At 40.6% G+C, this 17,888-nt stretch overlaps 1 protein-coding gene across 3 annotated transcripts in view; it reads left to right on the forward strand.

Moving 5' to 3' along the window:
- The window catches only part of FAT1 (FAT atypical cadherin 1), a 120,165-nt gene extending 114,639 nt beyond the window's left edge, over positions 1-5,526 (forward strand). Inside the window, exons 27-29 of one of the 3 annotated variants that reach the window (XM_033400687.2) lie at positions 626-685; positions 3,045-3,080; positions 4,096-5,526. In XM_033400687.2, the coding sequence (XP_033256578.2) occupies positions 626-685; positions 3,045-3,080; positions 4,096-4,724 (725 nt within the window). In that variant the 3' untranslated portion in view covers positions 4,725-5,526. The remainder of the gene's footprint in view (positions 1-625; positions 686-3,044; positions 3,081-4,095) is intronic. The other 2 variants (XM_033400688.2, XM_004277189.4) reach the window with 2 other exon arrangements.
- Positions 5,527-17,888: the final 12,362 nt, after the last annotated feature.

Here is a 17,888-nt window from a genome sequence, read left to right on the forward strand (position 1 = left end):
AGGGAAAACAAATGAAAGGGAATTTACACAGGAAACAGCCAGGCAGACAGTCTGCATTTCTCTGCTGGATGTTAGCTCACCAGCTGTTAACTCATCTGCAGAAAGACAAGAAAATTGGGGTGGGAGTACATTGAACAGCGACAAAGCCATTTTTATTTTTATGTTGCATAGTTTACCTTATTATATAGCTCTTAATTGTTTTTCCTGGGAAGAATGAGTTTATTAAATGGTCCCAGAAAATTGGCTTAGCAAGTATTTGACTCTTTGAATATGAAATCTTTTGCCCATGGGATGTTAAAATAAGGATTGTTTTGTCATGACTTGATTCATAATTGTCATTGTGACACAAATTTATGGCTAAAAATTTTTTTCCTAAATTACAGTATCATGTGGTTACTCTGTTCCTTTGATTAATAATACAAATATATAGCTTGATTAGAAAAATCTGAGACATGTAAGGAAGAGAGTGCAAGTGTCATACATAATTATATAGCTATGTTAAAGTAGTCACATTTTTAAAACTATGAGGTAGAAGTTATATAATATAAAGAAATGCTGTTTAATGCACTGTCTCCTGACTAACTGAAGATTTTCCTAATTTACTCCTTTTGTACCTTTTTACAAGCTTCCATAGTGACTGTAATACACCATGTCAATGCTGTAGTTGACACGGTGACTAAAGAAGGTATAGTCATGCCTGTGCTCTGTGTTTGTGTTCACAGTGACTGTCCCTGGAGTTGTGTGCTTTTGCCTACTGTAGTGTTGTACAAAGTCCTTATGTTATGGTTCTGAGGAGGTTGAATACTTTTATTTTGTGCAGGCGTGTACATTAATAATCCAGATACATTGCAAAATATTGTTATATATGTGTGTCTGTAGTCTTTGTTACTTTTTGCCGTTCACAGTGAATTTACACAGATGCCAGAAGTCACCTATAGGGTCTTGACAGCTGCCTTTACATGGCACAATAGTAAGAAGTTAGAAGTAATTCTATCTAAAAAAATTTTAATATAAAAAATTATCTTCATATGAATAGGAGTAAAACTAAATAACACACAGCTTTTATAATTAACTGTAACTGACTCTTCCTTTTTGGATTTTCCCTGAGGTATGGTCAAGGAAAATTATAGAACATGATAAGGTATATTTTTATATTTGGTTGAGTGGAAATCATTGAATAGGAAGGTATATCTGGTCAAAATTATAGGAAATACCTGCCTTAAATTAAATTAGCCCTTTATTATACACTGAAATTGAAGTAATCCCATGCAGACTGCACAGGCATTTTCAAACTGTAAGTCAGATGACCGTAGAGCTTGTGAACACCCTAATTGTTAGGCCCCAGCACCAAGGTTTCAAGGATTGAGGAGGTCTGGATGGGGCCCTGAGAATTTGCATTCCCAACCAGCCCCCAGTTAATTCTGGTGTTACTGGTCTAAGGATCGCCCTTTCAGAACTACTGGCATAGGGCGTAGACCACCAAGAGTACATAAAGCTTAGGGGATCCTTTTTGCTAGGACATATGTGTCACCAAGATTTAGGTGAGAGAAGGATGGTTTCAGGCCAAGTTTGATGGGATGGGGCAGGGGTGAGGTTTCCGTGTTTACTAATTACAGTTACCAATGAGCCTTACACTTACTTTCCTAAGAAGTACCATGTCTTTGCTTGGTGAGTCAGAAGGTGATCTATATTTTGTCGACTGAATTTTAGTTTTCCCGTGATGAAATTCTAATATTTTAAATACTGACAGAGTTTAAAGAAGCAAAATTTGAGTGGTTCTTTCATTGCAGTCTCTTTCATTGAAAAATATTTTCGGCATATTAAATATTAATTGAGTTTAAAATTGAAAGCTAGTTTAAATTTAAGAATTATTGAGTGCCTGTTTAGTAATAAAAATTGTCAATCCTCTTTTTAAAAAGAAACTACCACATTTTTAGCAGGCTTTTCAGAATAATTCTATAGATACAGTTAGCTAAATACTGGCTTATTCATGTTTTAGAATCACCACAGTTTTTGATTTAAATTCCTAGAAGAGAACCGTCAAATCTTCTTTGTTCCAAATTATTTTATCACAAGGATTTTCAAGAACATCATTGAATGCACAGAAGGCATTGGCCTTGTTGAGAAAGTCACTAATCACCATGATTCTTACTTCCACAATAATAAGAATCATGATGGTCGCCAACAGTTAGTGCTTGACCTACATTATCTGATTTAATCCTCCAAATAGCTAAGGGATTTCCACCCCCATTTCAAAGATAAGAGCCTGAAGCTTAGCCAGGGTAAGCAACCTGCCCAGGGTCATGTGATTCACACTGACTGTCTCTGCTCCATGCTGGAGTTCCACATGCAAAACGAGGACCCTAAAAGAGCAAGTGGATGGGTGGGCTCTGGGCTACAGGCAGCTAATGGTGTCTCCAAGGAAAGGTGGACAACGTAGGTATAAAATCATATTCAAACTGGGCAAGGTTTGGAGAGATTTTCTCTTGGCTCTTCATAAGTGTCTAAGTGCATTCATGGTTTCTCTGAATTTAATGGCCATGTGCAGGCCTTGCTGTGCTGGAAAGTATGTGTCTCTTGTGTCACTGTGGCTTTTGTATTTGGGTTATCACCTAAGGGACCTGATGTGACCGAGCCTTTCATAATATTTCTCAGTAACATGAGGGTGTCATTTAAATTCCTTACCAGTTTACATTTTATTAGAGCCTATAGACTTTCAGTTACTCCTAACAAAATTTTGTGTTTTCAGGATTAGCTTGCCAGAAACAAGGGAAAGAAAGTAAAATCCTGAGTTTCCAGGCACAGTCCCTACTTCATCATCACTCATCTTTTCCTTGCACTCCCACGTCCCATTTTATTTGTGCTACACAAATTTCTCACCATTTGGAATTTTCATAGATAATGGCTTAGAGGCATAGTACATGGCTGACTGGGCCTTTATAAACAGTTTATATTGTGTTATGTACTTATCTTTATTGCCTTTTCAGCCGTCCTTCTCTTTTAATTACAAATGTTTTCTTTTCTCTCTACTCTGCAACCAAAAGAGTCTTTTGCTGCTCCTGACCTCAGCAAATCAAGAGGTGACTTATGCATGCCAGTTGTTCACTGATAATTCACTAAAACAAATTGGCGGAGGTTCGACCCAGTGCTCACTTGCTTCATGTGTTTGCGCAGTAACTAGTGCATAGTTGTTCGTGCCCTGCATTCTAAACGCGACTGCCTCACCTTCGCCCGTCTGCCAAAGGGTTTCAAAAATCCCGGGGTGGGGGGAGGGTTTTTTTTTAAATAATTATACTTTTATAATATATAGTTGAAAATGATCCTTAGTCCTTTCTAAAGTAACAAAAATTGTAGTTTATCAAAGATTGCGTTACAGTTTTCAATGTTTAATTGCATTTTTGATTTGGAGGCATGCTTTGATATGTCACTGTATTAATACAGTTCATTGTTTTTCTTAGGGCTAATGAAAAGTAGTACAATTTTTAATATTAAACTTGTAATGTTATTATAAAGGAAATTTATTTTTTAAATTTTAGCATGCTAAAGATTGCTTTTATTTAAAGACTCACATTAATTACTGTTTTTTTTTTTAACGACAAGTAGTGCAGATCAAGTGACATTTAATATTTTACTAAATAGAGACTTCTTTCTGAAAGGACAAAATTTCTTTACCAATGTCCTAAGACTGAACTAATACTCTTCTTTCTAAAGAGCAGTGGGTTCTAAATTACAAGAGGAAAGCTGAAAGGATGATTGGAATCATTTGAAGAAAAGTGCATGTATCTAGATGCTAGCATACTGCTTCTGTTAAAACTTCCATTTCTTTATGTAAGCACCTAACACTTGAGTGTTAGGTGCTTACATAAAACTGTAAGTCCACATTTTAGGAGCCAGAGCCTAATTCATAGAGGTTCTCAAAAGTGGTTCGGGATGGGAGGACGTCTTCAAAGCAGAGACCAAGGGTTTCCAGAATGTTGATCCTCTGTGCGTGGGAATGCCTTTGCACCTGTGTGTGTTGCATACACTGAGCCCTTTTTCCGTGGTATGCACTCTTGGGAGGAAAACACGTTGAAGTCTGTTTTCTTTTCTACCAAGGGTATCACTGGGATACATCAGATTGGATGCCAAGTGTTCCTCTGCCAGATATACAAGAGTTCCCCAATTATGAGGTGATTGATGAGCAGACTCCCCTGTACTCAGCAGATCCAAACGCCATCGATACAGACTATTACCCTGGAGGCTACGACATTGAGAGTGACTTTCCACCCCCGCCAGAGGACTTCCCCGTGCCTGACGAGCTGCCACCCTTACCTCCAGAATTCAGTGACCAGTTTGAATCCATACACCCTCCCAGAGACATGCCCACTGCAGGGAGCCTGGGCTCTTCATCGAGAAGCCGGCAGAGGTTCAACTTGAATCAGTATCTGCCCAATTTCTATCCTGCCGATATGTCTGAACCTCAGAAAGCAGGCCCTGGTGAGAACAGTGCTCGCAGAGAACCCTACGCCCCTTACCCTCCAGGGTATCAAAGGAGCTTTGAAGCCTCCACTGTAGAGAACATGCCCGTGTCCATGTACGCCTCCACAGCTTCCTGCTCTGACGTGTCTGCGTGCTGTGAAGTCGAGTCTGAGGTCATGATGAGTGACTACGAGAGTGGAGATGATGGCCACTTCGAAGAGGTGACGATCCCTCCACTCGATTCTCAACAGCATACGGAGGTCTGACGCTCAGACTCCCCGCAAAGTGCCTGAACCGTAATGAACCTAGAGATTCTGTCAGTGATCTCCTGCATTGATCTTTGCAGCAGTGCTTAAGCGCTTTTTTTGGTGAGCTGAAACGGGCATGGCTGCACTGAATCCCGCACCTTGTGACCTGTTAGCCATTTCCAGCGTCCTAACCTTCTGTCTTTGGGTGAGGTTTACGTCGGCTGTGCCATTTCTGAGCATCTTTTTTGTATTTACATTTGTCTGTGTTAAAATAATAAAATGAAAATCAGTCCTACTATCTTGTTAGCATGATTCATGTATTTATATAGATTTGATTATTTTAATTTTCCTGTCTTTTTTTGTAAATTTTATGTACAGATTTGATTTTTTTCAGTTTTAACTAGAATTTCAAGATACTTTGTGCATTTGTTTTTGACCGAATTTTGGTGGTGTTAGTGTCATTACCTAGCACCCTGATTTTTTAATATAACCAGGGTTTCACTCTGTATCCTTTTCAACTGAAGTATGACGTTTCGTTAATACATTTCAGTATAGTCATTCATTTCTATCTGTACATAGGATGAGGACAGATCCCATACATGGACATGTCTTAAATGGGTTGCTGTATTTTAGAATTATAAAGATTTTTCATTATTGGAAAGTGTAATGGGGACCTTCTGCAGACTGTTTAGAACCAAAACCACCATGACACAGTTTTTATAGTGTCTGTATATTTGTGATGCAATGGTCTTGTAAAGGTTTTTACTGAAAACTACCATTAGCCAGTCTTTCTTACTGACAATAAATTATTAATAAAATACTTTAGCTTTACTGCCTGTTATTCCTCCGTATTTATACTCCTGTTCAGGATTCAGTTAATGAATTGAGAAAGAAGGGCTGGACGGACGGATGGATAGAAGGATGGATATAGCTTTTTTTGGCTTAAATACGAAGAGTTTCTTTGCAGTTGCCAAAACCAGACTGTACTTACAGATGTTGCCACTAGGTGGCAGTATATAGCTACGTGCTACTGCTCAAAACTATAGGTATAGAGGCAAACGGCACTCTTATGTAATAAGTATTTTCTAACTAAAACGTCAAGAAAACTTTTCTTATGCATTTTTTATTTTATTGCTATTTCTTGGCCATAATTGAAACGCATCTATGGTTTTATCCTATGATTTATATCAAAAACAAAGCATTTTATGAAGTATTTTATCTTTCTGTTGTCAAAGAACACATCATACTTCTATAGGATTTAACGTGAAACTCAGAAGCCATCTTCCATGTGTATTTATAGTCAAAATCATCTCTCCGTCCCACAAATATTTGTTCAGTACAGACCATGTGCCAGCCACTGTGATACGAATTATACAGAATCAAGCGTTCTTAGAACTTTACAAAGACACAGTTTCCCTTTAGGTAAAATGCCTTTGTTATTTTATTAAACGATATATATACAGAGTTTAAACATCAAAGAGAGCTAAAATACGTATAACCAAAACCAGCAAACTCAGGCACTCTGCTATAACCGCTTACAACCCTTTAAGCTGTTTTCTCATTTTTCCTTTCAAATATTTAAGTGTATGTATTGTCACTTCTTGAGTCACTAATTTTAGGAATTGCAGATCATGTAACCTGTAAACCTCCATTGCTCTTGTTATCCTCGCCTTAGTTACACCTTCCTTTTTGGTTTAATTCACACATAGTGTTTTCATTGTTTTGATGATGTAAACATTCACCACAGAGCTAAGTAACATGTGATGTTTATTTCCATTTACTTTGTAACGTTCTCATTTTCTTAATTGCCTTAATTTTTCTTTTACTTATTTTTTAGAACTTGTGACTATTAATTTATTCAAAAAAATCTTTTGTTCACTTAATGAGTATTGTTCTGTATGGACAAAAATTCTCTGTCTCCTTGGATTTTACATGGGGGGAGGGTAGGTGGCAAGGGGAGACGGTGAATCAATAAGATATTTCATAGCAGAGTATGGAGTGATGAGTGCTGAGGAGAAAAATTGCTATTGGGGAAGGAAAGTGGTGGGGTGGATGGGGGATGGGAGGTGAAAGCTGAAGACCTCAATGGCAAGCTGGCATTTGAATAAACACCTGCAGTTGATAAGGGAGAATGAGGCCACAGGGCCACCTGGTGCACCAGCATTCCTGGCAGAAGAGCTAGTATAAAGGCCCCAAGGTTAAGAAGGTCCAAGAAAAGAGGGGAAACAAGTGTGGCCTCTCATGGATTTATAAAGTGCCTCTTAGGACGTGGTCAAAACTAGTAGATGACCATTGCTGATATCTATAGGTCTTTTACTTCAAGGATCTGTTTCTCCAGAGGAGGGACTTCGCACTTCCAGCTTGAGAAATACCGTTGCTCTTATTTTAAAGTTGGCTGGATGGGAAGACTGGCGGTTTTATCATGCACGTAGTCCCCCAGCTGTCATTTCTGGGAACATTCCTCCTCCCTCCTCTTTGCCTCTTGTCACCGAGTCTGTTCAGGACGGAGCTGAAAGACAGGTCTGTGTACAACTGAAACAGCCAGCACCCCTGGTACCCCGTTGTCACCCACTTTCCAGTGAGAAGTCGTTGTAGGCTGCACGAGCTCTCCGGGCTGTGAGGTCTGATTCCGCCTCTGCTAAGGCATGATTTATCACTCCCCGCACCGTCCATCTTCATACACTGTAGTGTGGTTTATAGTTAATACCTTTTTACTTGCATTGAAAATGGGGCTGCTTTTTAACTTTTTCCCCCTTTCCCTGTTTCGGATTTTCAAGAGAAGCAACAGAATGTTCTGCCACCTTAAACTGGAAGTCTGGAATACGCTCTTAACCACTGGAAGTCTGGAATACGCTCTTAACCACTGGAAGTCTGGAATACGCTCTTAACCACTGGAAGTCTGGAATACGCTCTTAACCACCGTGTCTAGAACGTTAGTATGTTAGTTGCATATTGCGCCACAAATTACCAGAAATGTGGTGGCTTAAAATAGCTCCCGTTTGTTACCCCAGTTCTGCAGGTCAGAAGCCCAGCATGGCATGGCCAGTTTCTCTGCTCAGGTCTTGCTAGGCTGAAACCAAGTTTTCAGCTGGGCTGGGGTCTCTTATGAGGCCTGGAGTCCTCATCCAGGTTCACATGGTGTGGGCAGAATCCAGTTCCTTGGGGTCATCGAACTGAGGTCCCCATTTTCTTGCTGTACAGCCGAGTTTCCTGCTTTCTCACTGACAGTGCCCACTTTATTGGCAGCGTCTGACTCAGGTTCTAGCTCTGTGACCCTCTGATAACATAGTAGCTTACATCTTCAAAGCCAACGGACCTCAGGAGGGGCCCAATCCCTCTTCTAAGGACTCACCTGATTGGGTCATGCCCACCCAGGATAATCTGCCATTTGATTAATTAAAAGTCAACTGATGAGTAACCTAATCATGGGAACTCCCACTGTATTCATGTCCACACTCAAGTCGGGAATTACACTATGTACTCCCCAGGGCAGGGTTCTTGTGGACCATCCTGGAAGTCTGCTGGCCACCATTGGCACTCTTTGTTATTTTTTATTTTTACAATACTTTGACCTTCTAAAATATTATACAGACCATATTTTAAACTGAAGACTATTTGCATTTTATTTTTTTTAAGAAAAGGCATCATCTTGGGCTCACTGGAAATGAATAAACAACTGACCCAAGGTCTCAAATGAAAATGATTACTTTAACATAACACAAACTATATGAATTGAACACTTTTGTTACAGAAGAATCCAGGCAGCCACATAGTATAACTAGCATATGCTTGTCCATTTTTTTTTCCTAAAGACGCTTTACTTCCATAAATCTTGATAGGTAGAAGCCAGGGTCTGTCACTTTCCCCAACTAGATTTCATTTTCACTGTTTGCTTGTTACTCATTTAAAATTCCCTTGCAAAATTCAGATGCCTTAGAAAATTCCATCACTTTTTCAGTATTTCTGGACACTGCTAAATGTCCTTTTCACCTGGATTCCGTGTTTTATATATTTTTTGGTAGTATATTTCTATTTGAAGGCCACTTGTTATTTGTCACACTCTTTATCTCCTACCCTTGGAAACTGGTTTAGTTTAAAAGGAAAGAGTTTTACAGGCTAAATATCCATTAGAAAAAAAATGCTAGTTAAAAACATTTGAACTTTTAAATTTTGATTTCGGACTTATTTTTTTCAATTCTATCTCTAAAATTTAGATTTGTGTGTATGTGCGGCAGGAAGAGTAAATTTACTTTAGGTAATTGTGCTTGTCACATTCGTTTTGTTTGTCTGTTTGTTTGATTTTTGGCGGTACGCTGGCCTCTCACTGTTGTGGCCTCTCCCGTTGCGGAGCACAGGCTCCGGACGTGCAGGCTCAGCGGCCATGACTCACGGGCCCAGCCGCTCCGCGGCATGTGGGATCTTCCCGGACCAGGGCACGAACCCGTGTCCCCTGCATCGGCAGGTGGACTCTCAACCACTGCGCCACCAGGGAAGCCCCACATTCGTTTTTATCATACAGTGTGTGGAGCTGTCATACTAATATGCTGCAAAGTGAGAGAGATGCTTTCCAGGTGCTGAGAAGCTGAGTTAAGCTTTTTGGATTGCTTTTAATTTGCGAAAGCAAAAAACTGGCCGCCTAAGTTCTCACGTACCTTCCCAAAGAAACTAAGCGTGAGCCTAGGAAGTGGGGGATTGACTCTAAAAGATATGTGGATTACTTATTTTCCAAGTATTGCATATAACAAAATTCTAGACCTAAGACAACAAAAATGGTAGAACTTCTATGGGCATTCTTACATTTCCTTAACAATCAATCTAGTGCTCTGCTGTGATATTTCTGTGACACTGCTTTTCCCCTGCCTCTTCCATGTCATGGCACACGGAGAAGATGATGTTTTTATGGCTCAGTGGCGTGAGGGACTAAGCTGCTCTAAACCAGGAGTTCCAGCTGTGTATTATGATGCCCCGGGCTCCTCCCAATTGTCCAGAGGGCTGGAGGGTCAGCATCTTGGTACAAGAAAGCCCTGATCTAGGGAATTCTGGATAATCCTGCTCTTTTTTCTCTTCCTGTGAATTTATTTCTATGAAAAAGTCTAGATGAGAACCAATCATCTTCATAGAATTAGCCTTGATTTCCATTCAGTTTTCAGGGACTCCATATAAATGTAACATTTAGGTTTATAAGCTATCAGATCTGGAAAAATATCCTAACCCCCTACCCAGCGCCCCCAGCCTTTTTTCAGTTGATGGGTTCCCCTTTAGCTGTCATTCCCTACTTTCACCACCCTACTGAGTCTGGTCAGCAACTTTTTGAAGGTCAATGTGGGCTGTTCTTTGTCTTTTGCAGACTCGCATTCATTCTGTGAAGTTTCTGATTGCTCTTCATCTAAGGCACGAGGTTCAATTTCAATTAGTGCACCAGATGAGAGACAGAGTTGTTTGGTTCAATTTCAGTTAGTGCACTAGATGAGAGACAGAGTTGTTTGTCAGAATTTAATTTCCTCACCAGCGTTTTACTGCCTCTACTGCAAACAGAATGAGAGACACTTGAAAAGAATGACAGTAATTTTTTTTTTCCCCAAGAAAAACCTCTGCTTCTGTGAACACTTAGGAAATTAATGCACTTGTCACTGTGCTGTTGGAAAGTATGACCATAGAAGGGCCTCCATTTTCAGATGAGGCTGGACATAGAGGAGAAAGAAAATGTATAGCATTCGAATGAAAATGTCATGGGACCAAATATATCTTGGACAGAGCTAAGACCTTGTGCAGGGTCTACAAGGAAGTGATGAGAAGTATGAACTCAAAGATTCTAAACCAGAGCCATTATCCAATGATCTTCAAGGGTAAAATGAAATTCTCAAAATGTCTCATAACTATTGTTTCCATTCATTTTGATGCTTATGGAAATTACCTAACAGTTTCAGGATGAGGGGAGAATATAAGAAAAGGAACGAATAGTCTACCCAGAGGACGTGTTAACCCCCTCATGTCTGTCAAGACTTAGAAGCACGGCTCCATTTCTTTGCCAAGTTTGAAACGTTAACCCACCTGCAAACTAGGATTACAAACAGACATTTTTAAATGATGTGATTTAAATTTTTACCTTAAATGAGTATTTTCCCCTTCTTTCAAAAATAAGCATACTTTCAAATAGATGTTTTAAGTTAGGACAGACAAAATAAAGCTTTATTTGTAAATCTTATTAAAAACGTGAATTCCTTTAATTAAATTGAATGTTCAAAATGCAAAAAGGTTCTCCGACCAAAAGCACTTATTGGACTGAGATAGTTTTTATTAATAACAAATTCTGAGCTTTTATTTTAATAATAAAAATGCTGCATTTTTACTTCTAAGGGGGAGCTTCACAAAATTTAAAACTACCACCAGGTCATGCTTCTCCCATATAATGCCTGTGCCGTGGTTTTCAATGATCCATGCTTCAGGAGACCCCCTCACACTGAATGACAAGGCTAGGTTTGTTCTTTACCAGAATAATAACAACAAACCGTGCTGAGTCTATGCACCAGGCTTTCTTCTATGAGCTTAGCGATATGAGCCTTACAACTCTGGTATGGGGAGTATCTATTATCATCTTCCCCCTTTTATATAAGAAAAGCTGAGACATTTGTCCATGATGACAAAGCTGGCACATGGGAATGCCCCCTTCAACCTTGGGAGCCCATCCTCCTTACCAAGACCTCCTGCTGCACCTGGCAGAAGCCCTCTTCACTCAGGCGGGACGTTCCATGACTGGATTGGACAGTCGTCCACACCCTTGCCTGGGGAGCTGTGCAACCTTCAGGATCAGTTAATTTCATAGCTCAAAGTTCAGTCCTTCTCACTCTGCTTTTTAAAGGAGGGCTGCTTTTTAAACCAAGGACCCTCGGGGCATATTCTCAAACACCCACACTTTCAAGGCATCAGTGGCTTTGAGCCACAGACCTGAGTTCAGAATCGTGCCCTGTCACTGGTGCTATATGATGTTGAACCAACTACTTAACTTTTACTTAACTTAGTTTCCTCAGCTGAGAAGGAGGTGGGGGGGGGGGTGGCTAATCCCCCACAGGTGTGGTGTGGAATCCATACAAACAGCCTGAGAGAGAGCTTCTCACATCCCAAGGCTTCTGCACTTAGTAACTCTCTGAACCCATCCTGTAACCCTCTTTATTATCCACATTTCAGGAAACCAAGACACAGACAAGGTAACTTCCCAGAGGTCAGTGTTAAGGCTAAAGTTCAAAGCCCTTACTCTGGCCTCAAATCTTCCCACGGACCACCTTTCTGAACAGCATCTCCGGAAGTGAATCCAACAGCAAAAGGGCAAAGCCCCTCCTGCCAGCAGTTTTGGCACAAAATAGATGTTCAATAGATGCTTTATTATGGTTGTTACTGTTTCCTCCCTCACTCCCACCCCAATTTTCAAATACGCGTTTTAATAGTTTATTATTTTTAAAATGTATCTCTTACATTTTTAAACATGCCCTTATGGGATATGCTATAAGTCAAAGAAGTTTCCTGAACCACTGGTTTAGATCATTGAACTGATTGACTTATGCAGAAGAGCTTTGGTCATTTGAATCCTTGTTGTTTTCCACCAACTCAGTGCATTGAACCCTGGAGATTCTACAGGATGTGGGTGCAACGAAGTCTCAAGATGCCACTTTTGCTGTTCATTAGCCAAGTTGTTTCTGAGTATCTACTCCAGTCAATGAAGGCCAGAAGCATTATGTTTGCCATTTGGTGAAGAATGAACACGATCAAGTCCCTCCTCTTCAGGAAGAATAAGATGAGAATGTTCAAGGTCAAGTTCACAGCCTCCTATCCTGTGCCCTCTCATTCTCCCACCTGCTTCATTTAACAAAATAAAAATAATACTCTCCATTTAATCTTGGCCCAAGTACTGGTGCTTCTGAGGCTCAGGTGCCCCTTCTCACTCTGCCCCTTGTCTGGTTTATTCATTCATTCTTTCATTCATACATCCATTCATTCTTTGATTCACTCAGCTCAATTTATCTTGTGGGTTTCATTAACATATTAATTTAATCTCTACCCTTTGCACATAAAAGTGAACAAAGCTTGCTTATGAGTAGTCATGGCCTTTGACCGAGAAACAGATATTTCAGGGTGGTCCAGGGTTGCGTGCTATGAAGTAACATATTTAATAAAAACTGAATTGTGATGCTTTAGCGCTCTTTTCTCCCCACTCCTAAAAAGCTCTAGTACATGTTAATGCTGAAATAATAGTTATATGCTTGGAGTAACAGAGAGTAGATTAAAATCAGAACCGTCTCCTCATGACTTACGAGTTTCCTATATGTTAACTTGAAATTCAAGCAGCGCGATTCTGATTCAGTCCTGTGTATCTGGAGGACCTCGGCAGTAACCACGATGGGGCACAGGGATCATTTGTAAGTAATTTGCAATTAGATGTAATTGCAAACACAACTGCTCCCCTCGTGGGTTTCAGATGCTCTGATTCCTTCACAAAAGGAGATATGAACATAGAGTGAAACCACTTATCCGCTGTCAACATGTATAATGGGGACAAGGCTGATGCACCCCTGGCTTGGAACGTTAACGCAGCCAAAGAGGTGGGAAGGGAAATGGTTTACTTCGGGAACTCTGCCTGTGTCACTGTGAAAGCATTGTAATCTGTTATAGCGTTTGCATGGGGTGAGCCCCATTTAATGAGTGTCCTTCCCCAGAACACACACACACACACACACACACACACACACATGCATGCACACACTGCTGTTTCATCTCTCTGTGTGTGGTAAAACCTCTTATTTACACAAACGTACTTCCTGAGTTGTTAAGGTTCTGACTTAATGAAAAATTTCAGCAGTGCTTGGTAAATATTACCATGAAATCACTCTTGGAATGTAGGCCCGGGGGCCCAATACAAGCTGGTGGAGTCCTCCCTGGAGAAACATGATTCCTATTTGGATCAAATGGACTGAAATCTCTAAGTAGGGGTTTAAGATGAGGTCTTAGCCTTGCTAGAGCAGAACTCAGGGCTTGTATTGGCTTGTACTCAATATTTCAATGAGGAAGACCAAGCTGACTGAACTCTTGACAACTGTCTGTTGCTTTAAGCTGTAGGAAAATTCTTGATGACTATCGGCCATGGGGATTTTTGCGTGTGTGCCTGTGTGTGTGTGTGTATGTGTACGTACGTGTTTGCACTCCACTTTGTCACTGTATTCAAGTACATTAGGCGACATTCAAATTGATGTTGAAACAGAGCAGGACCCTATGGTCGGTCCTTCAGCCCCCGCCCCCACCCCCCACGTCCTCAGCCTGCCTTTCGTCCATGGAAAAACGTTAGCCAAAGAATAAGTTTAATCAGATTTCAGTGAGAAAATACAGAAACAAAGGAAAACAGTCCAACAAGACAAAATAATAATAGTTTAGACATTAAGCAAAGTCAAGGACCTTTAGTTCCTCAAAGAACTCTACTCTTTGAGCTGTTTTGGAGATACTGAAACGCCCACCAGGCGGAAGGAGTTAACTCCATAATGACCAGGCTGTAGCCTTGACGTAAGCTGCCACAATTCCGAGAGCTGGCCTCAGAGAAATGGGAACAAACCGACCCTGGGACTGAACTGCAACTGAAGACTAAACTATACTTAAAGCAAGATGGCGCTGGTCAGACCACCAAGGACCAGTTTCAAGATGACTGTGAGAGCCGGCTCTGCCGTTCCTGCACGTAGCCCCTCCCTCCGTCTCGATAAACTCTTGTCCGCTGATTGCTAGTGGGGGCAGCTGGCCTTTGGACGGGAGTTTGCCGCCCCGCCCCCGCCCCGGGTCGCTGGCCTCTGAGATAAAGCGGACTTCCCTTTCCATCAGCCTTCTCTCTTTATTGGCTTTTGCGCAGTGGGCAGCCACACCCCACCTGTAGTCAGTTTTTGGCACCCACCGTGGGGCTGCGCTCTCGCGACATCTGGCTCCCGGGATTTCCAACCCCCAGCCCCAGACGAGCCGCAGAGGCCGTGACGACACGACACGACGGCTGCAGGGAGCCCGCTGCCTGTGGCTCGCGCTGGCCCTGAGAAGGGGATTTGAGGGGACGTTCCTAGCAGCTGCCAAAAACATTTGTTTCGGGGGATCCTCCCTGTTTCTCCCCTGCTGGGCACTGGCTGCCAATGTACGCTTTTCCTTGGTGGAACGGAGACATGCGTCTGGACAAGCTGATGAGCTCCAAGACCAAGTAAGTCCACTGGTGTGCACCCAGGCTAACTTCTGCTCTGAGCACGAAGCACCCTTTTTTTTTTTTTTTTGGTGGGACGCGGGCCTCTCACTGTTGTGGCCTCTCCCGTTGCGGAGCACAGGCTCCGGACGCGCAGGCCCAGCGGCCATGGCTCACGGGCCCAGCCGCGCGGCACGTGGAATCCTCCCGGACCGGGGCATGAACCCGGGTCCCCTGCATCGGCAGGCGGACTCTCAACCACTGCGCCACCAGGGAAGCCCACGAAGCACTCTTTGGGCATTGTGTCAGTTGGTTCTGATGTCGAGGACCGTTTGTGTCTGGGAGGTATTTGTTTGGGACTCCGTATGGGTCTTCCTCTTCCTTTTCCTGAGATTTGTGACAGTTCTGTCTTCTGGTGGGTGAGTGTATATTCCATTTGTGTGATTGGTATCTTTATTGTTTTTTGTAAAGTGGGAAATTCAGGTTAACTTCATTAGAAAAATTTTAGCTGTGAGATTATGACTAAAGAAAAAGAAAGATAATTTTTTTTAACAATATATGACGACAGTATTCTTTAGACTCTGGAAAAAATGGTTAAGATTAAACTCTTTTGAAATTCCAAAACTGGTTCTTTTTGCATATGCAGTTAAAGAGAGCTAGCTTGATAAAATACTGTTTTCAAAATTCTGACCCGAAGAGAACAAAAATATGCCTAAGAGAAAGCCTGAAGTTAATTCTTATCATGTCCTTAAAATACAAACACAGCCCACTTTGCCTTCGACTTTGGTCTTGGGTTAATTAGTAGAACTTCAAAAGATGTTTGGGTTTATTAAATACGCATCTTGTACCAACCACATTAAAGAGAAATTATGCTATGAGAAAAATGTAAGGTTTTAGAGGTTATGGAATATGTGCTTAAGTTTGCCAATAAGTAAATCCTGGTATAACAGTTCAATTACTTGCTTCTTGGTTTGGTTAAGGCTTTTAAGGGTTAAAAATTATAACATTTTAGTAATTCAAGCTACTAAAAATGATAAGGGAAGCATTTCAGTGTGTAAAGCAAGTAGGATATGTGTTGTCAGCAAGAGAAGGTATAAAGAATGGAAATATTTTTGTTGAGGAAAAATGTTGATAGTAATTTTGTCCTAGGGTTGGTTGCTTCTGGGGAAGGGAGAAATCATATGGAAAACATTTGATAACTTTCAGATCATACTGCTGAATTGGGTAAGAAATTTAAAGAATTCTAATGGAAAGCTATTTTTTGTTTTCAAACTATTTTTGACCCCAATGTTCAGGATGGAAAAAATTGTCTAGGGAAGTTATCACAGAGTATGATTACTTATGTTGTGTATCACTGCTGGCTTTAAGTTTACTGCTAAAAGCACACATACAGTTCTTGTGACAAATGGGCAGTTTTATTCACAATTGCCAAAACTTGTAAGCAACTAAGATGCCCTTCAGTAGGCGAATTGGATAACTAAACTGTGGTTGTGAATACAGTACAAGAAAATTTTTTCCTGAAGAATTTGGGAGAAAATTGCTGACCTAATGCCCCTGAATACTTCAGTCTGTATTTCCTACAAACAAGGATATTCTCCTGTGTTACTACAATAGGACCATGACAAGTGGGAAGTTGACTCTGAAACATTACTCTCATCTATGCCTCTCTTTTTTAGCCAAATGATCCAGTACAGAATTATGCTTCATGTCTCTTAAGTCTGTAAGTTTGGGATAATACCCCAGTCTTTCCTTGACTTCATAACTTAAACACTTTTGAAGATTTCAGTTATTTTGTTGTGTCCCTCATTTGCGGAGTTTCCATGATCTCTTCACGACTAGGTTCAGGGTATACTTTCTGGCAGGATTATCCTGGATGTGATAATCCTATTTCGTTTCGTCCTATTAGGTGTCACAGGATTTCACTTTGTCCCAAAACTAATGATGTCCGTTTGAACACTTGATGAATTACTCTTTATAATTCGTATTTTTGTGAGGAAGTACTTTGAGATTATATAAATACCCTGTTCCTCACCAAATTTTCAAAATATTCATGTATTTATATTTGGATGAACTCATGTTTTCCTATTTAGTTCAATGGATAGAGTTTGTTACTGCTGTTATTTATTTCAATGCTCCACTCGCCCCCAGTCTGGCATATAGGAGCCCATCAAAGTTGTCTTCTCTGTTTGTTTTGTTTTGGTTGGGTTTTTTTCTTTTTTTTTTTTGATCTGTCCCATCACTTTTGAGCACTTCTTCATCTTCTGGTACTAGATTCCAGCTTCATCTTGTACTTTCCTAAAATACACCTTGTACCTATTCTACAGCTATGTTTCCAATAACTAGTACATACTCAAAATGGGAATCAAAAAATATCTTCTTTCTCACCTTAAATAACTTGGGCACATAAAATAAGGTACTTGAACCATATGATTTTCCACTGTAGTTATGAAAAATGGATAACTAAAAGATATAAAAGAAAATGTAGTGAAAGAGCAAAAATTGTTTTTGCAATTAGATGTTGTTTATGATAACTTGGTTCCTGTTATTGGTAAAGACCACCTGTCTGGGATAACCACTGAATTTAAGTAAGTGAAAGCGTAGTCTTGAGTGTTATAGATCAAATCAGCTACAGGAAACAGCTCTTAAGGAGACTGTGGTTTTTAGCAATGTTTATACATGTGCAGTGTTGAATCATTACATAATAGTCATAAGGACAATTTTTTGTATAGATAATATCTTGGTAAAGTGTGAGAAGTTTGACCCAGGGAAATAAAAATTGGAAAAAAATAAAGCTAGAATGAAGTGAACAATACAAAACACTCACGTGGGGAATAGATGCATAAAAGAAATGTGTGTCATTCATTCACATGTTTATTGATCACCCAGTGTATGCCAGGCACATATTGGTTCTGTTTCTCTGGAGAACGCTGACTAAGGCATTGGCTGAGAGGAGAGAGCACTTTGTGGGGGGAGAGCTGAAGAGAGGA

Source organism: Orcinus orca, chromosome 21, assembly GCF_937001465.1.
Source record: "Orcinus orca chromosome 21, mOrcOrc1.1, whole genome shotgun sequence".
Taxonomy (NCBI): Eukaryota; Metazoa; Chordata; class Mammalia; order Artiodactyla; family Delphinidae; genus Orcinus; species Orcinus orca.